Consider the following 26,170-nt stretch of genomic DNA (forward strand, 5'->3'; position numbering starts at 1 on the left):
CATGCAGATCCCGCCAACAGAAGTCTGCAGTCACAGCTTACGTGCTTGTTGTCCAAATTCGGAGTACGTGGACAGCTGTCCGTCGACTAGTGCTCCACGCTATTCTGCGTCGCCTCTGCGCTCCTAACCTGTCGTCCGCCTCAGAACTCGACGATCACGCTCCGCGTTATAGGCCTCCACGTTCACGAATCACCACCGTACGTCCATCTATCGCAGGTCAGCAGTAGCCGAATGCCCCACGCTCATAGCACCTTCCCTTGGGCTTTCCGTTGATCTGCGTCAGTCACAGACTATCAACGTCGAGGGTCTCCCTAATTCCCGAGTTCCTATTATGCCCCCCCTTCCGTTGTAGTTACGGGAGCGCCAACAGCCCCCTTTCCGTCGTAGTTACGAGAGCGCCAACAGCTATACGTCCATCCAACCTGAGTTTCACACCTGCTGTCTGTCGTTACGGGCAGCCAACAGCCACCCCTCAGCACCTACGCTCCACGCTACAGTTCGTCGTCAATCAGCGTCGATCCCGTCAGGGAATCAACCTCGCGTTGTCAGTCACTAGGGCGGTCCAGGCCTGCAACTCGAGCTCACGCTGCCCTACTCATCCCGTTCGTCTAGCTTCGTGGTGACAGTGCGGGATGACCACCTCTCAAAATCGTCCGTCGTCGTCGTGCAGTCCCCTCCAATTCGTAGCCTTAGGCTCTGATACCAAATGTAACACACTAACTATTCCTACTGCAGATCACAGGAGCAGCACCATGGATATCCTCCCAGCCAACCTTGCTGAAGCTAACGAGCAGACAGAGAATTCCGATAAAAAAAGCTACGTGAAAATCCAACTTCTCTTCTCTCTCTAGCCTCAACAAGCCCCATCTCCCTAGATGGATCTAGATGCCACATGTCATCCATATAGGGCCTTCCTAATGCAACATTTCACCCCTCTCTTGGGATGCATTAAATCCTTTGCCCCTAGGCACATTCTTTGCATTAGGCCCTTAGCCTTAGATCCACCTAGTCTGGTGCTATCAACCCTCACCCAGGACCTTGACATTTATTCCCTCCCGATCATTTACATGAAGCGCAAACAAATATATTACAAAGATAGATCCTTTAAGGGAAATGTCGACTGATTCTTTCGAGGTCATGCTACCTCGGCTAGAGCGTAACATCAAGTCCGTTGACAAACTCTGCAAGCCAATCCCACAAAGGCCAACCTTAGCTTCATCCTTAAGAATGCAGAGAGTAAAGCAGTAATTGAGGCCCAAACACTCTACCTTACCTGTGCATAGGACAAGGGCCAATGAACAAGCGGACATTTGGGGAGGAAGCCTAGACCATTTTGAAAAGTCGAAGGGTCACTCAATGAGGAGTGTTTGCAACCAAGGGTGACACCAAAACCAACCTCGATATTCCAAGCTCAATAACACACAAACTGTTGGGGTAGATCGCCAATTGTTCCACTTGTAAGCCCTTGATTGAGGAAAGCACAAGGACATGAAGCCTGCATAGGATTGGGGGTTCATAGGAGCTGTCATGTGAGCATGAGAGAAAGATGCTACATGGGCACATCTGGGACGAAAGGAACACCACTCCAGCAGCCGTATGGTCGTATGGTCAAACACAAAGGCTCCATATGGGTACCAAAAAGGGTCATGATTTATCTATTTGTAGGACAGCATGCTGCATCTGAGGTACCTGAGATGTTCTTCTTCAGGGCTCACAGAGTCTCATTTAGGCTCAATGATCATCATCGTACTTGTGAGGGACATAATTCAGTCCTTGGGTATATTTAGCATGATTGAAAAATGAACCCTAACTTAGGTGCCAATTGAACTCTGTTCATATCTTTGTGTCTATGAACTTCAGTCTATACGAAACCTATCCTGGACCTTTCATGTTGACCTAGCTAGGTACAAACTAACGTTAGTTGGTTGGGGTATAACAATTTCCCTTTGTTTTTTTGAAACAGAAAATCTTGCATGAGATAAAGCATGAAAGGAAACACCCAAATCTTATACCAAGATCCCCTGGTATTGTTTTAGAAAAATAAAAGTATACGTAGGCTTGCGATTATGCAGTGATATGTACCCAGTGATGATGTCAATGGAATTTCTCATAATAGGATGATTCACAATTTATATGAAAATCAAGGAAGGTAAGCCCCTCCTTGTCCTCAGCAGTAGCAGTTGCAAAGCAAGAGGCTTGCTGTGGTTATGGGCCCTGCCACCTAACTGAAGAGCAAGGTTTTACAATAGGAAGTTTGGGAGAGTGGGGTGAGGGAGCGTGGAGCAGGACCATGTAGCCACTCGTGATGCTGCTTCCCTCCAGGTATAGCAGTTGGAAGCTCGATCACAATGATTAGCTGGTGATAGTGTCAAGTTGAAGTGACTGATCGACATGGATGATTTCATTTTAAGAAGATAGCCCTGTCACTCACAAAGCTCTATGGTCATGACCTATCATTTTATACTTCATTCTTTAAAATGAAAATTCCTTAGGTTCAGCTTAACAAGTTTCAAGGAATAGTTTTTTATTAATTGTGGACCACAGAGTTGAAAAACAAGAATGTCTTTAGATCATATCTTGTGAACCATACTGCAGCACAAAGGTCTGGGTCTATGGATTTGGATGTGGAAAGATTTGAGCCTTTTTTGCATCAACTGGTGCTCAAGACCTAAAGTGATACAATCCTGACATGTAAAGTAAATGGAGAGCTTAATGGAGTCAAACGACTATGAAACAAAGGAAATGGAGAGGTTAATTGAGTCAAACGGCTAGCGGATGTTATATTGCACCTTGAAGCAATGAATATAATATATATTCTCAGCAACTTATGTAGACTTTGTAATACAATATTGCTAAGTCAATTCAGTTTTTTGTTAGCATTGATAATTTCTGATAAATTTCTTAGTTTTGTAACAGTCAGTTTGTTTTATGTGCTATTATTGAGCAAAGTTCCCTTGGCTTCAGGGCAGCAATGAAGAAGGCCATGATAATGGTACTTTGATGACAGCGTTATCACAAGCAGGACTTCATTCAGGAAAGAACATAAGGGTTCAAGTCTTTAGTCCACGCACAGTAAGTACTGATTTCTTATGAAAACGATTTAGTGCAGTGCAAATTTCAGGGCTCTGTGTTCAATTGCCTTCTTGCCTCCACCGATAGTTTTTCTTTCTGCTCTCTTGTTGAATTTCTTAATTGGAGTTCCAGGTTGCAGGATGTATTTTGAGCCTAATCACAGACAGTCTTAATACTTCTATATATTTTCCTTTTCCATGAAAAGATCCTGCCATTTTGTGAAGAGCTTAGAGGGAAATGCCTTTGCGTAAGCTGCTGTTCAAAAAAATAATAGCTCAAGCCCACATTGTGTGCCATGGTCAATGAGGTCACCTTTGTTCCATGTCCTCAAATAATGACTCGTGTGTGTCTGAATCTGTAGTGCACCCCTCCCACTTTTCAGAACAATTTTAAGCTTGAAGTCCTAGTTAGAAGTTGACTGTTCTGAGAAGAATAGTCAAAGCCTGTGAGCAGTACGCTTTTTAATGGGCTGCTTGTTGGACTACTGAGGCTCATTCAGGCGGAAAGTAGAATGGGAACTTTTGGACACATATGCAATGTCAATCAGCTGTATGATGACCAAGTATGGATCAATTCTTTTTTCAATGTACTTAACTGATGTTGCATGCAGATTAACAATAAGATTAACAATAGACTAGGCTAAAAGACCTTGGAGAGAACACACGCCTTGGGCCTTAACCATGTGGCCTGAAGGATAACCTACTCAACTTGATGTACTTCACGCTGTGGGGTGTCTCTGTGTATGTGTGTTTGTGTGTGTGTGTGAGAGAGAGAGAGAGAGGACAAAACCAAAGGCATTTCCCACTGTCTTTGCTTGAGATTCCCAGGTCATCGATTTGGGAAGTTTTTCTGGTTATTTGGCAGATTGACTCCGGCACAGGCCCAATATTCTCTCTTTCTTCATTGGGTCAGATTTTGGGCGTTTTGGACTATTTGGAAGCAGAGGAATCAGGTCTTCTTAGGCAATCCATTGCTTCAACTGTATGAGTTTTTTAGAGCATCATTACGGCAATCTCTGTATGATGCTTGTCATGAGAATGACTTAGATGTGTCTTCTTCAGAGGTGTTTTCCCACTGCTTTTGATTTTTCAGAATAGTCTATTTTCCAGGCTATTCTTTATAAATTCAGTGGTTTCACCAAAAAAAGTGTGTGAGAAAGAAAGAAAGAAAGAAATTTTATTAAAGTCTTCGGGAGACCGTGAAGGTCTATGAGACTAAAGATAACTAGTACAATGAGCATAACGGTGGCGGTCTCAAAATGGTCCGGCCAACCGTTTCTTCAAAAAAGTTATGGACGGTGTGTCTAGTCGTGGTGCAAAAAATGTGTATCTATCTCCAGATGATACAAAAAAATGGCACAAAAAAATGGAGCAGAAGGGGGGAGATACAAATATATATATATGCCTGTGGTGATCGTCAGAGGCCAATCATAGAGGGCCCGTCAAATGGGAGGTCGAAAAACCCTGCGATGGATGATTGGCCTTTGACGTCACACTGCCTAGTCGAGCTCGGTTGTCGGGGGCGGCGGGAGGCCCTATGTTGAAGAACGAGAGCGACGGTGACCTCGGTAGGGCGTGCTGAGAGCATAGAAGGGATGTCATGGACCCGGATGTGTGAGTCTGTCCGCTGGCGTAGCTGTCGTGGCTCTGGCTCTCGCTCACGTCCGCGTCGTCGGCTAGACTGAGGAGAGGTATCCTGTGACTGGAAGAAATCAGTGATGGGTCGCTGAGTGTCCTCATGCTGTGTGGGCTGCGCATGCTGTCGTGCCTAGAGGGACGCATCTCGGTGGCGGGTGATCTCATGTAAGAAAGCGGCTAGGCACCGCTGGTCCGGAAACTGCAGCATGCGTGTGAGGGGGCCGAATCTGTCGCGGAATAGGCAGTGGTAAGCAAAGTGCTCCTCCGACTCGATCTCCTGCAGGTCGCAAAGTGGGCAAATGCGGTCCTCTCGTGGGATACCCTCTGTGCGTCCACTCTCGATCTGTAATCGGTGTGACGAAACCCTAAACTGGCCGAGTGAAATCCGGAGCGCATGCGGTAGATGAATCTGTGTATAGCCCGGGGGCGTGATGAAACCCTCATGTGAGATTTGGAGGCAGTGTCGGCGATAGCAATCGAGCTTCACAGGAAGCTCGGGATGAAGAAACCAAGTCCTCCAGGTGTGAAGCTGGAGCAGGTCCTCTCGGATGATCTGCTTGACCTCCTGGTCAGTGGGGGAGAAAGGGGATGGTGGAGCGCCGAGGTTATACTGAAAAGGAGGCAACCGGTCCATGTCGAGGCCCAGTCGGGTGAACCAACAGGAAAGGCGTCTATACCAACATCGCTGGTCCCCATCAGCGGATAAGGCCATAGAGGAGGATAGGGCTAGCCAGGGTAGGCGGAAGCGACCGTCGGAAGAGGAGCTGAAGTCCCTGACCCTGTGTAGATAAGTGATAGCCTAGAAGGCCGCATCAAGCTGTACTGGTGAGGCGCCGAATTCTGCTAAGATGATCTGATGAGGTACCGATGGTTTGCTGCAGATCATCCGAGCAAACATTAGTATCTGTAGGCGCTCAACGCGTGCCCACTCTGTGTTTGAAAGGTCGACCCCCCACCATGGGCTGTCGTACATACCTGCTGGGCGGACCAAGGAATCAAAAAGAAGAGACTTGGTCCGCGGGTCCTAAAAGTGAGAGTGGTAACACTGTCGCTCCAGTTTGGCAAGAGCGGCATAGCCTCGGCTGATCCTGGCCTGCATGGCCGGGCGCATCGTGAAGATTGGGCCTGAGAATTTAACGCCCAGGTATGTATAAGAGTCGACTATCTCAACAGGGTCGTTGGCGAAGAGGAACTGCTCTCGGTGCATAGCGGGTCGGGAGGTGTTGAAGGTCATGATCTTGGTTTTCCCATGGTTGACCTTCAAGTCGTGGGTATCACAGAAGATCTGAAGTCCATCCAGGTGTCGCTGAAGACCAGAAGCAAAGGAGGATAGTAGTACTACATCGTCTGTGTATAAGAGAATCTGGATGACAGCCTCCGCAAGAGAGCAGCTTGCACCTCCAAGTGTCCTGATGGTGGTCTCGAGCTCGTCGATGTAGAGGCAAAATAGAGTCGGTGACAAGGGACATCCTTGTTTGACCCCTATAGTGCTCGTGATCTCTATGGTCCAGCTGGTACCAATCCTGACCCGGCCCGTCACCCTCTCATAGAGAGCTACTACCACCCATATAACCTCCGAGTCGTAACTTAACTCTTGCAAGCATTTGACAAGGCGGGCCCGAGGAACAGTGTCGAATGCCTTGCGGAAATCCACAAAGCAACAGTATATCCTCTGTCTCCTGTGTCTGGCCTCCTCAATGATTCCTCGAAGTGTGAAAATGTGATCGTAAGTCGAGTGATCCGTCGTGAAACCGGCCTGTCCAGATGCCCTGAGGCCTCGTATCTCTGCGCGAGTGCTGACCTCACCATCTAACACTGATGCATAGATCTTGGACATAACATGTCCAATCATGATGGTCTTGTAATTCCCTGGATCCATGGGATCTCCTGCTTTGTGGATGGGTGTGATAGTGTTCAGGGTCCAGGCTCTGGGGAATCCGTGGCAGACAGCTTCATTGAACAACGTTGCTAGGATGGGGGCTAGAGTTTATTAACCTCTACGAAAGACCAAAGGGTCTATGAGGCTGAAAAGAAACTAATACAATGAAGCCTAAGGGTGGGGCCACTAAAATGGGTACCCCTACCCAAGGCTGGTGCCTGTAACGAGAAATAAAAGTAGTGTATCGTGCTAACGCTGCAAGGGAAACCCACAAAGGGGGCGCAAACACCAAGGAGAATCCTTCGGTTGTCTATCAATCGGTCAACTTTCCTTGAGTGGCTGGACCTGTGTATGCTGTCTGTTGGAGGACGACTGAGGAGAGACAAGAGGAGCTCGTTTGACAGTGGCTCCAGATCTGGCGAGGGCTGGCATTGAGAGAGAAAATTTGTGATTTAATGCTGCTATTGCTCGGCCTGTCTGGGTCCATCCCTCCTCTGTAGTCTCCGTGATGTGGCCCTTAGTGGCCTGTCTCCCCACTCGAAGAGAGAGGATATGTTTGTGGCCCTCATGTGACTGTCCACTCGGGGTCGGATCTGGTGAGTTGTGTCCTGTAGATCTCTCTTGCGTCTGAACCCCTGCTGTCCCTGGCTCGGATCAACAAAAAAAATCCATGATCGTGCTGGCTGGTCCCTCATGTGCTGAGACCGTAACTGAACCTCAAATGCAGCTTCCAATAAGCAAACCACAGCCCCTCTAGTTAATTCGCAACTCAAATCCTTTGGAATAGGTGGCTGAAAACAAATTGCAGGACTTTATTGCAATAGAATTACTTTGTACAACTGGCTCACAAAGGGAACAAATACAACTGCGAGCCTAGAGGCCCTTAATAGACTAGGCCAGCCAACTAGAAGCTTGTGCTTTCCAAAAGCTGGGCCTGCTTTTCTTGCCTAGAATATTTTCTCTAGAAAGCTAGGCTTTCTCTAAAGCAATTGTGTTATCCATTAAGGGGAGGCGCTTTTATACTTTCAACTCAAGTGGGCCCTTCACTTGTCTAGAACTTTTCCCCTAAAAAAGTGGGGGATTTAGAGAAAGTGCGTTATCCATAAAGGGGAGGCACTTTTATGCTTTCGGCTCAACGGGGCCCTTCATTCCATGAGATGCCACTTGTCTTGTGTTTTTCCCCTAAAAAAGTAGGGGATATAAGCACTTTTCGAAGTCCTGACCTTGCACAAACAATATCCAATACTTTGACCCATTAGAGGTTAGCAAAATGAATGTATTCTCGTTCTCGGCCTAATCCCAGTCCTTTGTGGGCATCCCCACGGTTCTCTTTTACCTATGCAAAACAAAGTAAATAAAACTTATTCTATTTAGCCAAAGTCGACTTCCTTTGAGTGAAGTCAATCTAATAAAGTTCTCTCTTTATTTCGTAGGAGAATCACAAATGGGTGACATGCTCTCCTCTCTACTAGTATGAGCTGATTTGTGTCTCTAGGCACCAAGAAGGAAAGTAGGCACCCACCGCTGATCTAAATATCGACAAGAATGTCTAACTGGGCCGAAACCAGTATTGAAAAGACATTGGTGCCATCCATGGACCTCATAGTATAACGGGCATTTGAAAGCATGGCGATCCTCCGTCTCACTCTGCATATCACATAAAGTGTAAATCCGTCTCTCGCATGCGATACCCTCTGCTCATCTTGTCTCAAACCGTAGCAGAGAAAAGAAATAAAGTTTATTAAAAGTCTTTGGGAGACCAAAGGGTCTATGAGACTAAAAGACACTTGATAGAGTGATTTAAGGGGTGGAGCCGCTAAGCGGGCTTCAACACCCATGATGAGTACAAAAATAAAAGTCCATAGTCATGATCAGAATGGCGCCAATACATAAAAAGAAAAGCTCTTTGAGGGCGAAGTATCAATCTTGAGAAGGGGGTGTCACTGTTCGAGGCTGTTGTGGTGGCGTAAACCTGTGATTTAGCGTTGGCGGTTGTCAGCATGTGTGGCCCACTATGCTCTCCAGGCTATGGCCTTGCGGCGAACAAGCGCCACTGTCACCCCTATGGGTCGTGTCTCCAGTCTAGTAACCATGGAGGGAAGGTCCCCTAATACGATTTGTGCCTCAGTCCGTTGGTGAGTCTATCGTATCTTTGGCTTGGGTCCTCGCGTCCGTCTTCTCCGTAAGTCCAGCTGGTCGGTGCTATATGTTGAAATAGGGCTGGTCACCTCCCCATCTGTGAGCCCCCAAATGAGGAGTGCATCGGGGGTGAACCATAGAGGAAAACAAAGAAGATATGGGCCTGTCACAAGGACAGCAAACAGGTGGCCATGTGGGCAGCACAAAAGAAAGAGTGCCTAGCAGTTGGGAGCCACCATGGAGGGCAGATCTGGGGCGACTATGCCACGTGGCTGTCCACGATTGGAGAAGACTGATCTGTGCAGGGTATGGGCAGGCCTGCCATGTGTCCAGGCAGGGCCAGCCAACCCTCAAAGAATGTGCCCCTAGGAAGGGGGAAATTTTATACTACCAAGTTGGGTTGCCGACGCAAACCCCCCTACCTAATCGGCTGGTGTAAGGGGATTTCAGCCCTATATAAAGGGGGCCTTGGGGCCCCACTTGATATCCACCAGAGCAGCACTTTAGGGAGCAGAAAGGAACACGATTGGAGAAGACTGATCTGTGCAGGGTATGGGCAGGCCTGCCATGTGTCCAGGCAGGGCCAGCCAACCCTCAAAGAATGTGCCCCTAGGAAGGGGGAAATTTTATACTACCAAGTTGGGTTGCCGACGCAAACCCCCCTACCTAATCGGCTGGTGTAAGGGGATTTCAGCCCTATATAAAGGGGGCCTTGGGGCCCCACTTGATATCCACCAGAGCAGCACTTTAGGGAGCAGAAAGGAACAGCAGAGCAACACCATTGGGTTCTACATCCAAGAGGTCAATTGGGGGTTGAGGAATTTGGTATTATATCTTGTCCAGCTTTTGGACGAACAGAAATATACAAGTGTTGCTTCTATATTTGCCTCTGAGCACTGTCCATTTGCTGGCTTGTACACACATGTTGATGAAGCTTGGTTCCATAGTGAAACACTTTCATGTGTCATTTCTGGGCTATCTATCAGTCTTCCGCTGCGGGATACCCTCTGGTGGGATTTCATCTTCTAACGCTGCGGTAGACTCTTTATCCGTGATTCCCGTACCTTACTGCCCTGGTTCTTCTACTATATGCCGGGCACCTCTAGATCTCTGAGCCCGCATGACAGCCCATGTGCTGCCCATGTGGCAGCCCCACGCCTATACCTATCCTGTGGCTCATCCCCCCCGATGAATCCTCATATGAGGGCTCACAGGTGGGGAGGTGACCAATCCTATTCCAACACCCCCTATCACCGACCCACATTGGCCAGATCCAAATCCGTCGATGAAGATGCTCCAGTAGCTCCCGCATCGTAGCCCTCTAGAATAGTCTGGTGTCGTCATAGTCTTATATTGGCTTTTCAACTAATGGCTCCTACTCCGCCATGTTCGGTTCCGCTTTCGCACACCAGTCTGATACACAGGTGCCATAGTTAGTAGCACCTGATGGCACCTCCACCTTTAGTCACGAACCCGCCTCTGAACACGAGCTCTCTAGGTACCAGTATCCTCCAGCCGTCCCCCTCATGATAGGTGAACAGCCTGAAGTCCTTCAGGCAGCAAGCTTGTTTTTTTATTTTTGGCCAAATGAAATCTCGCTTCATGGGATCATATGTCTTTTCGACACATGAATGTCTCGCAGACGGGCTATCATGGCATTGTTGAACGACCCTCTGCCTAAGATAATTTTGATTAGGTACTACTACCTTGCCATTTCATTTTAGCGTACCGTATGCTATGGTATAGCTTGCATAGGTTTGGCCTTTTCTGGATGCCAGGTCATACTTTTCCCGGGGTTTAAGCACATAAGCCTTAGACCAAAGGCTCAGGATGAACTTATCCACTTTCTGAAGTTTCTCTAATCTCTGTCATTAGAGCACTCTCTAAACCGTGAAACTCATATTATGCACAATGCGAAATAATGCATCAACACCTTTATTTTCCTTCCCTCTTCGGTAACGAATTGTCATGTGAAACTCCTGCCTTAGTTTTGCCCACCTAGCTTGGCGGCCTCTTAAGTCAGGTTGTTATAGAAATGTTTTAGAGCATCATGATCTACATCTACATAAAACTCTGAACCATACAAATAGTGCCTCCATGTTTTCAAAGCATGGATAACATCGTACACAACTCTAATTCATGAGTTGGCCAATTTCGTTGAGAGGGAGAAAGCTTCTTGCTTTCAAAGGCTACGGGCCTCCCCTCTTGGAGGGGAGCTGTTCCTACAAAGAAGCCACTTGCATCAACTTCTATGAAAAACGATGTCAAAGATTGTGGGTTTTTTAGGTTCAGAAGACCAGACAATGGAAGACTTTCTGTTGACGGCGCTGGTTACATTGAGGGATCCAGACATGTCAATATATGATGTGTAGTCCTCAGATGTAGAAGCTTCCACTTCCAAGACATAATAGGAGAAAGCTTCCACCTCTTAGATGGAACAGTATACATCACATGGATCTATTAACATTGCAAGAGAGGAAGGATAGAAGCTGGCGACGCTGCATTGGTAAGTTCGAACAATGTTTTGTGTTTTGATGGTCTTTTGGTATAACTTGTTTTGTTGGTCTTTTAATGTTTGTTGAATTGTTGCAGGAGGCATTTGAGGTCGATGAGTTCTCATCACGACAGGGCAGTGTTCGCAGCGCGTTTGGGCGAGATCATTCTTTAGCCCATTATCTCGGTGAAGTTGTACAACACCTCGTGGTCTTCCATAGCAAATGTTCTCCTTGAGGGCCTACGGAGCTGCTGAAATGCAAGACATAGTCGTGTGCTATCGGGTCTTCCAACATCACTCGGAATGCCGACAAGGTCATTTTGATCCATCGCTTGCCTGCCGTCAATGCATTTGGATCGAATATTCACGGCAGGGCATTGACGGCAACATCTATGTCGTTGGCAGCAGATTGGGGGGAGCTAGAGTGTCCCTACACCAAGACAAAGTTACAGATTGGCCAAGGTTTGGGGCCAACTTGTGTGTTTGTCTTGGTGCAGGGGCACTCTAGCTCCCAATCTGCTAGCTATACTTTTGCTGAATTGTCGATATAACGGTGTTGGCTGGTTATTTGTTAGTTCTACTGCCCTTTAATTTATTGAAGACTGGTTTCATGGTTCCGTTGCCGGGACATCACCATCTTCTTTAAGGAGGTGAGCCTATGGTTGTCTTTGGTGCAAGTATTGCTTGCTTTATTCAATTGCAGCAAAGAGAATTCAGCAAGTATGTCACACAGTGACGAGGATTGGGATATGGGACAATAGTCCTCTCAAGATGGGCAATCTTTGTTTGAGGGAGCTACAGAGCTCAGCCAGTAAGGTTTATTGGTTGAAGAAGCTGGTTGATCTTCGCATGAAGGAAGGTACAGCTATGACCTCACACTTGAGTGAGTTCAATGCCATCTTTACACAGCTGATTGCACAGGGGTTGAACCTTGATGAGGAGTTCAAGGCTACTTTCTTGTTGTGTACCCTCCCTGAGAGTTGGGACACTTTCAAGACCACCCTGTCCAATTCAAATGTCACTCTTATATATGCTGATGTAGAGAGCTCTCTCCTTATGGAGGAGATGAGCAGGAAGAATAATGCGGGCAGCAAGTCTTCAAATGCTTTGCAGGTACAAGAAAGAGGCAGGACTCAGCAGAAGGGGAGATCTGCTAGTAAGTCCAAATCCCGCAGTCAGTCCCGTGGCAAAAAGGATATTGAATGCTTTTATTGTGGCAAGAAGGGACATGTGAAGTCTAAGTGCTTCAAGTTTATACGGGATCAGAAAGCCAAGAAGGCTGAGGCAAAAGATGCAGGCAGTGGAAGCAAAGGAAAAGGCAAGGCCAAGGTAGATGACTTGGATGCAGTGAATGTTGCAGCAGAGGACAGTGACAGTGACAGACATGATGTTTTATGCTCTTCTGCTGTTATTGCACATACATTGGTTGTTGATGGCCATGACATGCACACCTGGCTCTTGGATTCAGGTGCTTCTTTTCATGTTACTCCTCATAGGGAGTGGTTTACTTCCTACACAGGTACTCATGGAGTTGTTCACCTTGGGAACAACTATGCATGTCAGATTGTAGGGATTGGCAGTATACAGATAGTATTCTCTGATGGACGCATATTTATGCTTGATGGTGTTCGCCATGTGCCGCAAATCAAGAAAAATCTGATTAGCACTGGCTTGTTGGATGACAGTGGTTACCACACCACATTTGGGGATTCCAAATGGGTGATTACTGATGGCCAGGTTGTAGTGGCTGAGGGTTATAAGAGTGATACCTTGTACCCTCTTTATGTTTCCAGTGTAGGTAATCATGTTGTTGCCATAACCGAGCTGCCGAAGGTTTCATTGTGGCATAGCCGGTTGGGACACATGTTCGTTAAAGGAATGCAAGAACTGTCACGTTTGGGTTATCTGCCGTCTCTTTCATTTTCAGATTTGCCTACTTGTGATCATTGCATTTTCGGAAAGCATTCTATGACTCCTCATAAGAGGAGAACTCCCCAGAATAGAGCACCGCTTGATCTAGTGCACACTGATTTGTGTGAGATGCCACAGCTATCACTAGGGGGTGCAAAGTATTTCATTACTTTTATTGATGATGCCACACGCAAAGTGTGGGTCTATTTCTTGAAGCATAAGAGCGATGCCTTAGATGCTTTCAAGAAGTTTGTCGCTCAGGTTGAGAATCGGACAGGTCGCAGGCTGAAATGCCTCAGATCCGATAATGGGGGTGAGTATGTGTCACATGCTTTTGTACAGTTTTGCGAAGCTAAGGGCATTAAACAGGAACTCACAGCCCCTCATAATGCATCTCAAAATGGTGTGAGTGAGCGGATGAATCGAACTATTCAGGAGAAGGTTCGATGTATGTTGTCTTATGCTGCATTGCCCCATGGCTTTTGGGCAGAAGCCGTGCAAACAGCAGTTCACATAATTAACAGGTCGCCGAACAAGGCTTTGGAGTTGAAAGTGCCAGAGGAGGTGTGGTCTGGCAAGCCACCTTCATATAAGCACTTACGTGTGTTTGGCTGCGAGTGCTTTGCTCATATACGCAAAGAACTGCGCACCAAACTGGAGCCAAAGTCTTCCAAATGCATCTTTATGGGTTATGGTGACGAAGGTGAAATGGGGTACAGGTTATGGGATCCCGTTAAACGGAAGATTATACGCAGCAATGATGTCATCTTTAAAGAGGATAGTGTACACAAAGAACCCGTGCAACTTGTGGAATACAGGAGGGTTATTTATGATGTCGGACAGCAAAGAATGCCCATTTATATGCAGCAGCAGGCTGCTGCAGATAACCCTGTTCAAGAGGGTATACAGGCTGAAAATCAGCCAGATAATTTTGCCAATGATGCACCACTGGATATGCCAGCAAATGGGGCTGTAGAACAGCCAAATATGGTGGTACAGCCACCCGTCATGCATGACGAACAGGCTAGACAGCAGCCTAATCCGGAACATTTTGTTAGGAGGAGCACCCGTGTACAACGGCCTCCTGACAGGTTTGTTCCAGGAGCCAATAATGTGGCTGATTTTATCATGCTGACAGATTGTGGTGAGCCTTCCAGCTTCAAGGAAGCTATGGGAAGAACAGAGAAAAGGAAGTGGGAGAAAGCCATGCAATCTGAAATGGACTCCCTACTTCAAAATGATACATGGGACTTGGTGCAGCTACCTGCAGGCAGAAAGGTTTTGCCATGCAAGTGGGTTTACAAAGTCAAAGTGGATTCAAATGCTTTACCGAGGTATAAGGTCAGATTGGTTGCCAAGGGATTTAACTAGGAGAAGGGCATTGACTTTGATGAGATCTTTTCCCCTGTAGTCAAGATGACTACTTTGAGAGCAGTGTTAGCTCTTGTTGCTCATGAGGACATGGATTTATGTCGGATGGATGTGAAGACTGCTTTTCTTCACGGAGATCTCCATGATGAGATCTATACGAGTCAGCCAAAGGGATATGCTGTTAAAGGGAAAGAGCAGCTTGTGTGTAAGCTCAAGAGGAGCTTGTATGGACTCAAGCAGGTGCCAAGAGAATGGTACAAGAAGTTTGATGCCTTCATGCAGTCCCAAGGGTATCATAGGTGTGAGACCGATCATTGCTTGTACACCAAACGGGCAAAGGATGGCAGTTTGATGCTACTCATTCTATATGTGGATGACATGCTGATTGCCAGTAAATCTCAGCATGAGATTAGTGCTTTAAAGAAACAACTGCATAAGTCTTTTGACATGAAAGACTTGGGTGATGCAAACCATATTCTTGGCATGCGGATTACTCGTGACAGGTCCAAGGGACTTTTGTTTCTGTCACAGAAGGAGTTCATTGACAAAGTACTGCAGAGGTTTAAAATGGAGGGGGGGAAGTCTATTAGTACCCCGTTGCCTCCACATTTAAAACTCAGCAGTAAGGACAGCCCCAGATCAGATGATGATAAGGCTGAAATGGCCAAGGTTCCGTATGCATCTGCAGTTGGTTCTTTGATGTATGCCATGGTTGCCACTCGTCCTGATATTGTTTTTGCGGTGGGAGTCATCAGCAGGTATATGGCAAATCCAGGCAAGCGGCACTGGGAAGCAGTGAAAGGTGTCTTGAGGTATCTCAAGGGTACCAAAGACTTGTGCATATGCTATGGTAGGCAGGATACATTGGTGCATGGTTTTACAGATTCAAACTATGCAGGGAATGCAGATAACCGGAAGTCTACTACCGGTTATATTTTCACATTTGCAGGAGGTGCTATATCATGGGTGTCTCGGTTGCAGAAATGCGTTGCACTGTCAACCACTGAAGCTGAATATGTTGCAGCCACTGAGGCTTGCAAGGAAGCAATATGGCTTACTCGGCTGGAGGGAGATTTGGGCATTACAGGAGATATGCCAGTTTTGCATTGTGATAGTCAGAGTGCTATCATGTTGGCATAGAATCCGGTCTTTCATCAAAAGACCAAGCACATAGATGTGAAATACCATTTCATCAGGGAGGTACTGGAAGACAAGCGACTTGAGCTTGTGAAGGTGCATACTGATGATAATCCTGCAGATTTGCTCACTAAGAGCTTGCCTACAGAGCGGTTTGCACATTGCCGCCACATCATGGGATTAGGATGAGACCATTCTTATTTTATGGTCTTGTATACAGTAACTGTATATTGCTGTAATTTTTATTCTTTTCTCCCCTTTAGGCACATTGGCCTTTAGGTGGGAGGTTGTTGGGGTAAAGGCACATTGCCACCCCTTTATTAAAGATATGACACCTATGACTGTCTTAAGACAGTCATAGGGTGAAAAACCTAATCCTAATAAAACCTATGAGTTTGTGGTGTGGCTCATCACTTCACACCCACATCTTTTGTGTCACCCCTCTCTGTCACTCTCTCCCCATTGTACTTCTCCCTCTCTCTTTCCCTCTCAGTACCTCCATCTCTTTGATATGTAGAAGTTGCTTTGTGACATTGTGTGTTTCACCTGAGGTACTATAACTGGCCTTTCACTGTCAAAGGGCAGTAAATATTACTCTAATTTCTCACAACATTAAAATACAATCACCATGTTCCATTGCCATTGCCCAAACACAATACTCAGATCATACAATTCCTCAGCATAGCATTAGTGAATCACAAAAACAAGGGAGGCTAGAATGCCCCTACTCAATAAGCATACACAGTGACACCTGTTGGCCCCAACACTTGGTGCCCCTTGCGGTATTTATTTATTCACTGGTTAGTTCAATTACAAGGGACTCCTTGCCTGAACTCACCCGCAGGTGCAACCCACTACAATGCCAACCCGTGGCTGTGTAAGTGACCAACTCCTAGTGCTATCCTCTTGGTTCCCTTCAGTAGCCAAGCATATCACAAGCGGAATAACCCAACATCATACCAAGCAATGCATCCACACAAATCAAAGCCATCATTGAGTCCAAGGCTTGCCACTGCTTCCCCAGGAAGAGAGTATCACAACCAGTTCCCCAATCCTCTTCCGGGCCAATGGTAGGGCATCCAACCATCCAAAACTCAGCAAGAGTAGCAGTTGCACAAAGTAGAAGAAGAAGACAAGAGTTCGGCCAGCAAATGGAGCCTGTTTCAGCTCGAAACAGCCTCAAAAGATGGTTGACCAGTAGATAGCAGACTCTGGTAGGAGGGAGCTGTCCTTGACTGACCGGAAAAGTCACAAAAGAAGTCGTCCAGCAATCAGCAAGAAATCCGCCATGAATTCGTCCACCAAAGTGAGGATTCCAGCTCACAGCAACCTCATAATTCAGTGCGCATAGCACCAGACAGGCGCCAGGAGATAGGCGATCAAGAATATGGCCTTAGACAATGAAAAGGAAGCATTTTGTCATGAAGAATGTCGTGAAGCATTCTTGTTGCACATTCAATTATAGGTACCCTTTGGACATTAATTAATGCTCCTAGCCTAGCACCCCTAGGCCAAATTCAGTGGCGGTTAGTTTAATCACTTTGCCATCATGTCCCCGTGACAGGTACTGCCTTCTGATAGTACATTGGCCTTTGGACTTCTATGATTAGTGTACTAGTCACTATGAGGTTTTTGCAGTGCTTCAACAAAGATTGTATCCGGTTCAAGTGAGTGCCCAGCGAGCTCCCTCCCTCCCCGTCGTGCCCCGTCTACCCCCCCTCGCTTTCTGCGCGGCCCCTCCCTCTCCCTCCGCTAGCTGCTGCCGCGCAGCCAGCCCCCCCCTCTCTGCCACGCTCCTCCTCCTCTCCGCCACGGTCCCCCTCCCCCTCTCCTCATCGCTCCTCCGCTCGTCGCTCCCCCCCTCTCCTCGCCATGCTCCTTCACCCCCCCTGCCTCACTCCTTGCCACTCCGCTCCGCTCACCCACCCCTCCCCGCCTTATCCCGCTCCGCTCCTCGTGCCTCGCCACCCGCCCGCTCGCTCACCTCACCACCGCTCCGCTCACCTAACCCACCTGCCTCACCCGCTCCGCTCCACGTCCCCACCCTCTCCGCTCACCTCACCCCCTCTCCACTCACCTCACCCGATCTCCACTCCACTCACCTCACCCTACCCTCGCCTCGCCTCACCTCACCTCACCTCACCTCACCCGATCGCGCTTTTTTTTTTTTTTCGCTTCGCTTCCCATTCCTCCCCCCTTCCTTTTCCTTTTCGTTCCCCACCTTGGGAGTTCGCAGTTAGTCAAGCGATATGGCGGCTACGTGCCCGGAACCGGTGGCCCAGACGGACCCCCCCCCTCCATCAGCCTATCGCGTCACATTGACAGAGCACCAGGTCTCCTTGGTGAAGCAGGCTGCCACGGACTTCTCCCAGACATCAGTTTATGGGAGGGTCATTGGCTACTCCCCTTCACGAGCAGACATCAGGGACTGGTTGCAGTCCACCCTTTACCTCGAGGATAGTCACATTGAGGAGGTTGCACTCATGGGACGTGGCATTTTCTGGCTTAAGCTCTCCTCAGCACAGGCTGCGAGCGACATGGTCAGACGATCCCCTACTTCTGTGGGTGGGAAGATCATTCTCATGGTCCCTTGGTACAGGGGCTTCAGTGTAGCAGACTTCGACGCCCGCTTTCGTATTCCTCGACACCCAGTTACCCTTATCTTCCCAGGTCTCATAACCGAGCTTTGCCCGATCATCAAGGACCTGGGGGCGCACTTTGGTTGGCCTATGCAGGACACCTACATTGATGCGGCGGCAGTCCAAGGGGTGCCACATGTCAAAGTGGCAGTCCTTGATCCACAGAGCATCCCCTCGGAGTTCGAGATAGAGACAGATACAGGTGTGGTGACGCAGCGCATTCTGGTCACTGGTCGCCCAAACCAATGTCTGAGATGCCACGGCTTCGGGCACCAGGCTCGCTCATGTCCTCGCTTCACGGGTACGGAACCTCAGAAGACCCCCAGTCAGGCAGCTCAGGATACTCCGCTCCAGTCAGCAACATCCCCTCCCGAAGGGGAAGGCTGGACGGAAGTCAAACGAAAACGGAAGGGCAACAAAGCAGGCCCCAAAAAACCTTCCCAGCCACAGCAAGAGCCTCCTCAGATGATCCCTACTCATCAGCAGCCCGGTAAGGGGAAGGAGAAAGGAAAGGAGAAGGTCAGCCAGCCTCCCCCTCAGCCCTCATCCCGCCCTCCCTCCCCTCCCCCCTCCTCCTCGATTCTCCGACCCCCACCCCCTCCAGGTTCCCCCCTTGCACCAGTGGTTTCCGCGCCACTCTCTTCCTCGAGCATGATACAGAAGGAATCCCCCCTCCTCCACCTGCACCACCTGCAGCCCCGAAGCTAGCACACACCTCACCCTCGTCCATCCCTCCGGGCCCGACGGCGGGGATAGGCCCTTCCCCACAGGTGGCCAGCACCCCTCCCTCCGGTTCAGACTCCTCATCTTCGTCCCCAAGCCCAAGGGCTGCTCCTAGAGCTCTTCTATTGGAGTTCTATCGAGCAGGTCCTTGGGACTACTTGGATGCAGCGGGTATTGGCTCCTTTCCCGCATGCCTAGACATCAGCATCTTCTTCCTCCGCAAGGGGGCGGAGGGTAAGGTGTCCATTCTGGCTCCGCACGATGGTCCTAGCTATTCCTTCACTATCTCCAGTGAAGGGAGTGAGCAATGGACAAATGAAAATGTTTGGGAGACGATACGTGACTAGACCTAGGAGCAGGTGCAGGACTGGAGTGGTAGCAGAGCAGCGGAGCTTCTTCAGTAGCAGTGGCAGGAGGGTGATGTTCGTCTGCGTTGGCGCCATAGCGCCAAACGTTTTCGACTCTTGGTCATTATTAGGCCACCGCTGGAGTGGGCCTACGCGGAAGAGCTTCGCCGCTGGAGGACTTCAGAGGTTGCGGGCTTCTACGGCATTTCCTTGGCAGAGGCGTCGAGCTGGTTAGAGAGAGCTTATCACCACGAAACGAAGGGCCTTCCCCCTCTGCTGAAGGTTTTAGAGGATGGGTCCGATGATCCGACCTCTCCTTCGAAACCTTCATAGAAGCGCCTTCGTCTCCACACATGACATCCTCCGACCACTTCGACTTCGACCGCAAGCAGACAGCTGTTTGTAGCCCACCTTCCCTCCTCATGAGTTTACGCATTATCTCTTGAAATGTTAACGGGTTCCACTCATCAGGCACCCGTGGCCCCAGGAAGATGGTGCTCAGACAGGAGCTCCAGCCAGCTTTGGTGGGAAAGGTAGATGTGCTCCTACTACAAGAATACAAGCTTTCGGCGTCACAGACTAGTATTTGTGGGAAGGTCCTCACAGGACGCTCCCACACCTACTGGGAACCTTCGATTGGCGAGCAGGGGAGAAGCGGGGGTGTCTGCATCTCCATCGATGCTTCTCTAGTTCAGCATGTGTTTGGTTTTGGCACTTTGATCCCAGGACGTGCGCTTTGGGTGGGCCTGCATATTGAGGGATCCCGCAGCGGTATCCTCAATATCTACGCACCGACTGATCTCAGACGTAGATCCGTTTTTTGGAGATCCTTGACAGACCTGTTGCCAGAGATGGACTCTTGGATTGTAGGAGGGGACTTCAACAACCTTGAGACCTTAGAGGATCAGCAGGGAAGGGGCTCAGCGTTCCTCGGTATAGCTCAGGCAGAGCAGGCAGATTGGGACTCCTCTTTGCAGTGGGAGGTCGGGACAGCTGGAGGGAGCCGTCCTTTCGCAGATGGCTTGGGAGTCTGGACTTCTCTTGGGGCTACAGGAGGGAGGGAGGCAGACTCCTGGAGCGGCTGGACCGTTTCTATGTTAGTGATTGGGCGCTTGGCAGAGGAGGAGAGTCAGGAGTGGTTCTAGGGACGACACTTTCAGACCATGCCCCAGTCATCCTAGTCCTGGACTCGGCCTCTCAGTCCTCACCTCCACGTTCATGCCGGATCCCAGATTCCATCTACACTAGAGCAGCGGTTCACAGCAGGATAGTGGACCTTTGGGAGCAGGAGTGGGACCCCACCAGGGATATGGCAGCACAGGTAGCTCAGGCGCTTGCTGAGTCTAGTCACATTTGCCAGTAGGAGGCGATTCAGGTCAGACAGCGGTGTTGGGCACGGGAGAGGGGTCTCAGACGTGATCTCGCCTCGATTCAGAGGATGTAGCAGTCTTCTCCAGGCTCTGAGGAGCTCAGACAGCCGGAGGTTCGGGCTCGAGCCATGCTAGAGGAGATTACCCAGCGTCGCTCAGAGTTTTTATTTCATGCTTCCAAGTCCTTCTGGGCTAGGAAAGACCACAGGATGTGCAGAGAGTTCTTCAGGACTCATGGACAGAGGTCAGCAGGGGAGCAGCTCCGTTCTCTTAGGACGCAGGATGGTAGTGTCAGGACAGACCAGATGAGGTCCGGGACTTGGCGACAGACTTCTACAGATCATTATTCCAGCAGGAGCCCCCAGATCCTCGTGGCCGCATTTGTAGGGAGGAGGTGGAGATCTACACCGAGACTCGTGCAGCCCAGCACGAGCGACACCCTTCTCGCACCTTTCACTGTTGCGGAGATGCAGGATGCGGTGAGTGCTATTGATGGGCAGAAATGCCCAGGTGAGGATGGCCTCTCTAGAGCTTTCTTCACCACCTTTTGGGAGCAGATCCACCGACCCTTGCTCGCAGCCTTCCAGCACATCTTCTCCAGTGGGCAGATGCCAGAGAGCCTTGCGACAGGCTTGATTTGCCTCATCCCCAAAGGGGGGGACCGCCAGGAGATCAGACAGTGGCGCCCAATCACCCTCCTCCCGACCGCCTACAAAATCCTCGCCAAGATGATCAGCAGTCGCATCCGCCCCCTGCTACACGACTTGATTCATGACACCCAGACTGGTTTTGTCCAAGATCGCAGCATCTTGGACAACATCTTCACTCTCTCAGAGGCGACGGAATGGACCCAACACAGTGGCCAGCACCTTGCCATACTCCTTCTCGACTTTGAGAAGGCATACGACAGGGTAGACTGGTCCTTCTTGGAAGGTACACTCGCTCGGTTCGGTTTCCCGGAGGAGTGGATCAGAGGTATTGCTAGCCCTTACAGATCGGCCTCCATTTGGGTTATCATTAGCGACAGGATGGGGGAGAGATTCACACTTGAGCGCTCGGTGCGTCAGGGCTGTCCATTAGCGCCTTACCTCTTCCTATTTTTTGCGGAGGCCATGACACACTTCCTTCGATCTCGTACCACTGGTCTTCGCGGGATGTGTCTCCCTATTCGAGAGGATGCCGAGCTGTTGGACTCCGAGTATGCAGACGACACAGTCCTATATGTGCAGGATGATGTCGAGTCACTGGAGCGAGTGAGACTATCCCTAGAGATTTTTTGCCTTGCAGCTGGGGCGAAAATCAACTGGCATAAGTCAGTTGGTTTTCTTACAGATCCGGGAGCCAGCTCACAGTGGGGTATTTTCGCTGGATCCCTAGAGGACAGACGACACGTTACCTGGGATTCCAGGTAGGCCTGGACATCACACCGGCTCAGCAGTTCTTGCCGGTCCTAGCCTCCATACGACGGAAGCTTGCTTTCTGGAGCACGGCTCGGCTTTCCTTTGCAGGCAGGGCCCTTGTGGTCAACCAGGTCCTCCTCCAACGTGGTTGTTTGTCCACTCTTCGATGATTATGCCCTAGGAGGCTTGTATTTAGCATTTTGACTTCTCAGGCTGAATCCGTTTTGTGATTACAGCCTGCTGGCCTTCAGGCCTTCTTGTACTCTCGCTTTCAAGTAATATAACTAGCACTACTTTTTGCGCAAAAAAAAAAGAGGTTTTTGCAGTGTATATGGATTGCCGCCCTAGGCTTTGAACGATCATATATGCTAAGGCTATGTGAGTTTGTAATACATGCTTTAATGGTGGTATATTCACATGTATTTTAGTTATTGTATTTCCTAGTAACATCCAGATGCAGTCGAGGACACTTGCCATCATGCATAAAGAGAGGTATGTTAGGAGGGCATGAGTTTTGTACGTGCGTGGAGCTGGACCTTGGAAAACTGAGTGGGCAGGGCTTTGGGATGTGGGTAAGCAAAGTTTCCCCCAGGAAATTCTCTCTCGGGGTGAATTTTGGTTTTCGCCCTCAAGAGAGGGGCAAAGAACCTTAGAACTTTAAGTAGGTCATTCGTTGGCCTTTAAAATTCGCCCACTAGAAGGGGCAATGGGGGCAAATGAGGTGGGGATGCCACGTGGAGGTGGGGATGCCACGTGGCATGTCCCCATGCCTTGGGTCAATTTGGCAAGAAAGACTTTGGAAGGATCTGGTTGGCCGACGCTCGTACGGAGGGCAACGTGAGCTAGGGGCTGGAAGGGGATTTCCGCCTGGGAGCTATTGGGCGAGCTGCTGGTCATCACGCGGGCGTGGACACAGGCTGGTCAATTGGCTGTGTATGGACTGTGTAGGGCTTGGCTATACACTTGTGTACGGAGGCTCATACGCTGTTGTACGGATTGCATATGTGCATATACGGCCTTAGTATGGGCTGCTGAAAGGCTGCGATTGGTCCGTGTAGGGTGTTCATGGGGATGCAGTACGGATGTACGGACGATCATGTGCATGTGTAGGTGTGTATACGGACGGTTGGTACGATTGTGTACGAACTGCAATCGTATGGCTGAGACTTGAGTATGGGCTCCTGGAGGTCTTTTTACGGGCAGAGTACGGGGCTGTGAGCAGGGCTTGTACAGACTATGCTGAGATGTACGGATTGTTTCCATCAAATGCTCACGAGCTGTTTCCAAGGCTTCGTCAATGTTTTTGTCAAATGATCATGAGCTGCTCTGGGTGAGCTGGATGGTCATATAGGGACTTTGCCTTTAACTGCGAATTGATAGAGAAGGGCTAGCTGATCCCATTGGAGCTCTTGTCACGTGGGGACGATGCTGGCTGATTAGATATGACTTTTCTCACTGCAGTGAGCAGGTGGGTATACAAGTGGGCACTTGAGGTGGATTGTGTGACCAAGTCTTGGCTGCTAGAAACTGTCCTAGGCTGAGTGTAATCCTTTTGGAACTGAAATGGATGCTCTTTTGCTATGCTTGATGAGGACAATTTCAATAGTGATTATCCAATGGTTTCCCCAAGAGAGAGTGTATATATAGGCAGTGGTTTCTAGGCAGAGGGCACATGATTGGTACAGCCTCGTGGGCTGAATAGACAGGGGTCGGGAATCCATGCTTGAGATTGGAAGGTATGACTGGACTCTAGAGAGAGACAGAACTGAAAGCCTTCATTATGTCTTTATTTGAGTATCACTACTTCACTCTCTAGCCTCTCTCTTTCTCTCACTCACACCATGTTTCTAACATGGTATCAGAGCGACCTTCCATAGCTGCCACATCACCCTAGCCCTAACCCTAATTACTAACCCTTATTCCGTTCAGCTTCCTCCTCCTTGCAGCTGCCTCATTTCCACCTCTAGCTGCCTTCTTCCCTCAGCCATATGCTTCCATTTCTGCCTGTCCACAGCCCGCCTCCATTGCTGCCTTCATACGAGACCTTTTGGAGCTTTGGGTGCTGCTTCACGGCCTTTATTGCTTGCTGGTCAGCAAGGTGTGGTTTCCAAGGTTGTTGTGGAGCTCTCCATCATCGAATTTAGGGTTTTTGGGCTGTTGTCGCATAGCCACCTTCAACAGAGCAATCTTGGAGGTTTTCAATGCCAAGAACAGCCTTTTATTGCTGTTGCTGTGTACTCGGCCACTTGACAGCATTATTTGCAGTACTTCGAGGCCTTTGAAGGCATTTTGGAGCAGTTTTTGGGCTTCCAGCATCTCTACATTAACCACCTTTCACATAGGCAACCTGTTTTTGCAGTTCGAAGTGCTCTTGTGAGCCGTTTTGAGGGGTTTGGACCTGTTGCAGCACTCAGTTCGACATTTCGAGGTGTATCTTTGATGCTCTCAGATTTGGATTCACATTTGGAGCATCACTAGGCATGCATCTGTTCTTTTGCACACAAGGAGATTGCTCTTCTCTTTTGAAGCCATGACCAGCCCATTTCTTTGCTGCTTCTGCTGCTTCTTCATCTTAGCTTGCTGCCCGCCTTCACGCAAGTCTTTGCCATCATGACTTCATTGTCTTCTACTTGCTCGTGGAGAAGTTTAAGGGGTAGGGTTTTCCCACATTGCAAACCAAAGTGCAACTACTCCTTATGCGTGAAGGAGTTTGGGGTGTTGTTGAGGATGACCCAAAGGATTTGGAAACAACAGAAAGCTAAGGCCATTGCCCTCATTGGTCTTTGCTTAGCCGACACTCTCATCCATCATGTGGATTTCAAGTCGATAGCTAAGCAGATTTGGAATCGCCTCGAGACCTTGTTTGGTAATAAAATCACCAACTCTAAAGTCTTTCTGAAGCTCAAGTTTTATGATTTGAATGAGAGGGAAAGAATGAGGGAGAAGTACAACAGGGAGAGAGTGAGAGAGAGATGTGACACAAAAGATGCGGGTGTGAAGTGATGAGCCACACCACAAACTCATAGGTTTTATTAGGATTAGGTTTTTCACCCTATGACTGTCTTAAGACAGTCATAGGTGTCATATCTTTAATAAAGGGGTGGCAATGTGCCTTTACCCCAACAACCTCCCACCTAAAGGCCAATGTGCCTAAAGGGGAGAAAAGAATAAAAATTACAGCAATATACAGTTACTGTATACAAGACCATAAAATAAGAATGGTCTCATCCTAATCCCATGATGTGGCGGCAATGTGCAAACCGCTCTGTAGGTAAGCTCTTAGTGAGCAAATCTGCAGGATTATCATCAGTATGCACCTTCACAAGCTCAAGTCGCTTGTCTTCCAGTACCTCCCTGATGAAATGGTATTTCACATCTATGTGCTTGGTCTTTTGATGAAAGACCGGATTCTTTGCCAACATGATAGCACTCTGACTATCACAATGCAAAACTGGCATATCTCCTGTAATGCCCAAATCTCCCACCAGCCGAGTAAGCCATATTGCTTCCTTGCAAGCCTCAGTGGCTGCAACATATTCAGCTTCAGTAGTTGACAGTGCAACGCATTTCTGCAACCGAGACACCCATGATATAGCACCTCCTGCAAATGTGAAAATATAACCGGTAGTAGACTTCCGGTTATCTGCATTCCCTGCATAGTCTGAATCTGTAAAACCATGCACCAATGCATCTTGCCTACCATAGCATATGCACAAGTCTTTGGTACCTTTGAGATACCTCAAGACACCTTTCACTGCTTCCCAGTGCCGCTTGCCTGGATTTGCCATATACCTACTGATGACTCCCACCGCAAAAGCAATATCCGGACGAGTGGCAACCATGGCATACATCAAAGAACCAACTGCAGATGCATACGGAACCTTGGCCATTTCAGCCTTATCATCATTTGATCTGGGGCTGTCCTTACTGTTGAGTTTTAAATGTGGAGGCAACGGGGTACTAATAGACTTCCCCCCCTCCATTTTAAACCTCTGCAGTATTTTGTCAATGTACTACTCCTGTGACAGAAACAAAAGTCCCTTGGACCTGT

At 48.7% G+C, this 26,170-nt stretch overlaps 1 protein-coding gene across 3 annotated transcripts in view; it reads left to right on the forward strand.

The window, feature by feature from the left end:
- The window catches only part of LOC147905380 (uncharacterized), a 104,069-nt gene that overhangs the window by 66,805 nt on the left and 11,094 nt on the right, over positions 1-26,170 (forward strand). For all 3 annotated transcript variants that reach the window (XM_087370947.1, XM_087370865.1, XM_087370781.1), the window contains exon 13: positions 2,965-3,072. In XM_087370947.1, the coding sequence (XP_087227073.1) occupies positions 2,965-3,072 (108 nt within the window). The remainder of the gene's footprint in view (positions 1-2,964; positions 3,073-26,170) is intronic.

Source organism: Dipteris shenzhenensis, chromosome 1 (assembly GCF_047967505.1).
Source record: "Dipteris shenzhenensis isolate YYH24624 ecotype China chromosome 1, Dip_SZ_1.0, whole genome shotgun sequence".
In the NCBI taxonomy this organism is placed as follows: domain Eukaryota; kingdom Viridiplantae; phylum Streptophyta; class Polypodiopsida; order Gleicheniales; family Dipteridaceae; genus Dipteris; species Dipteris shenzhenensis.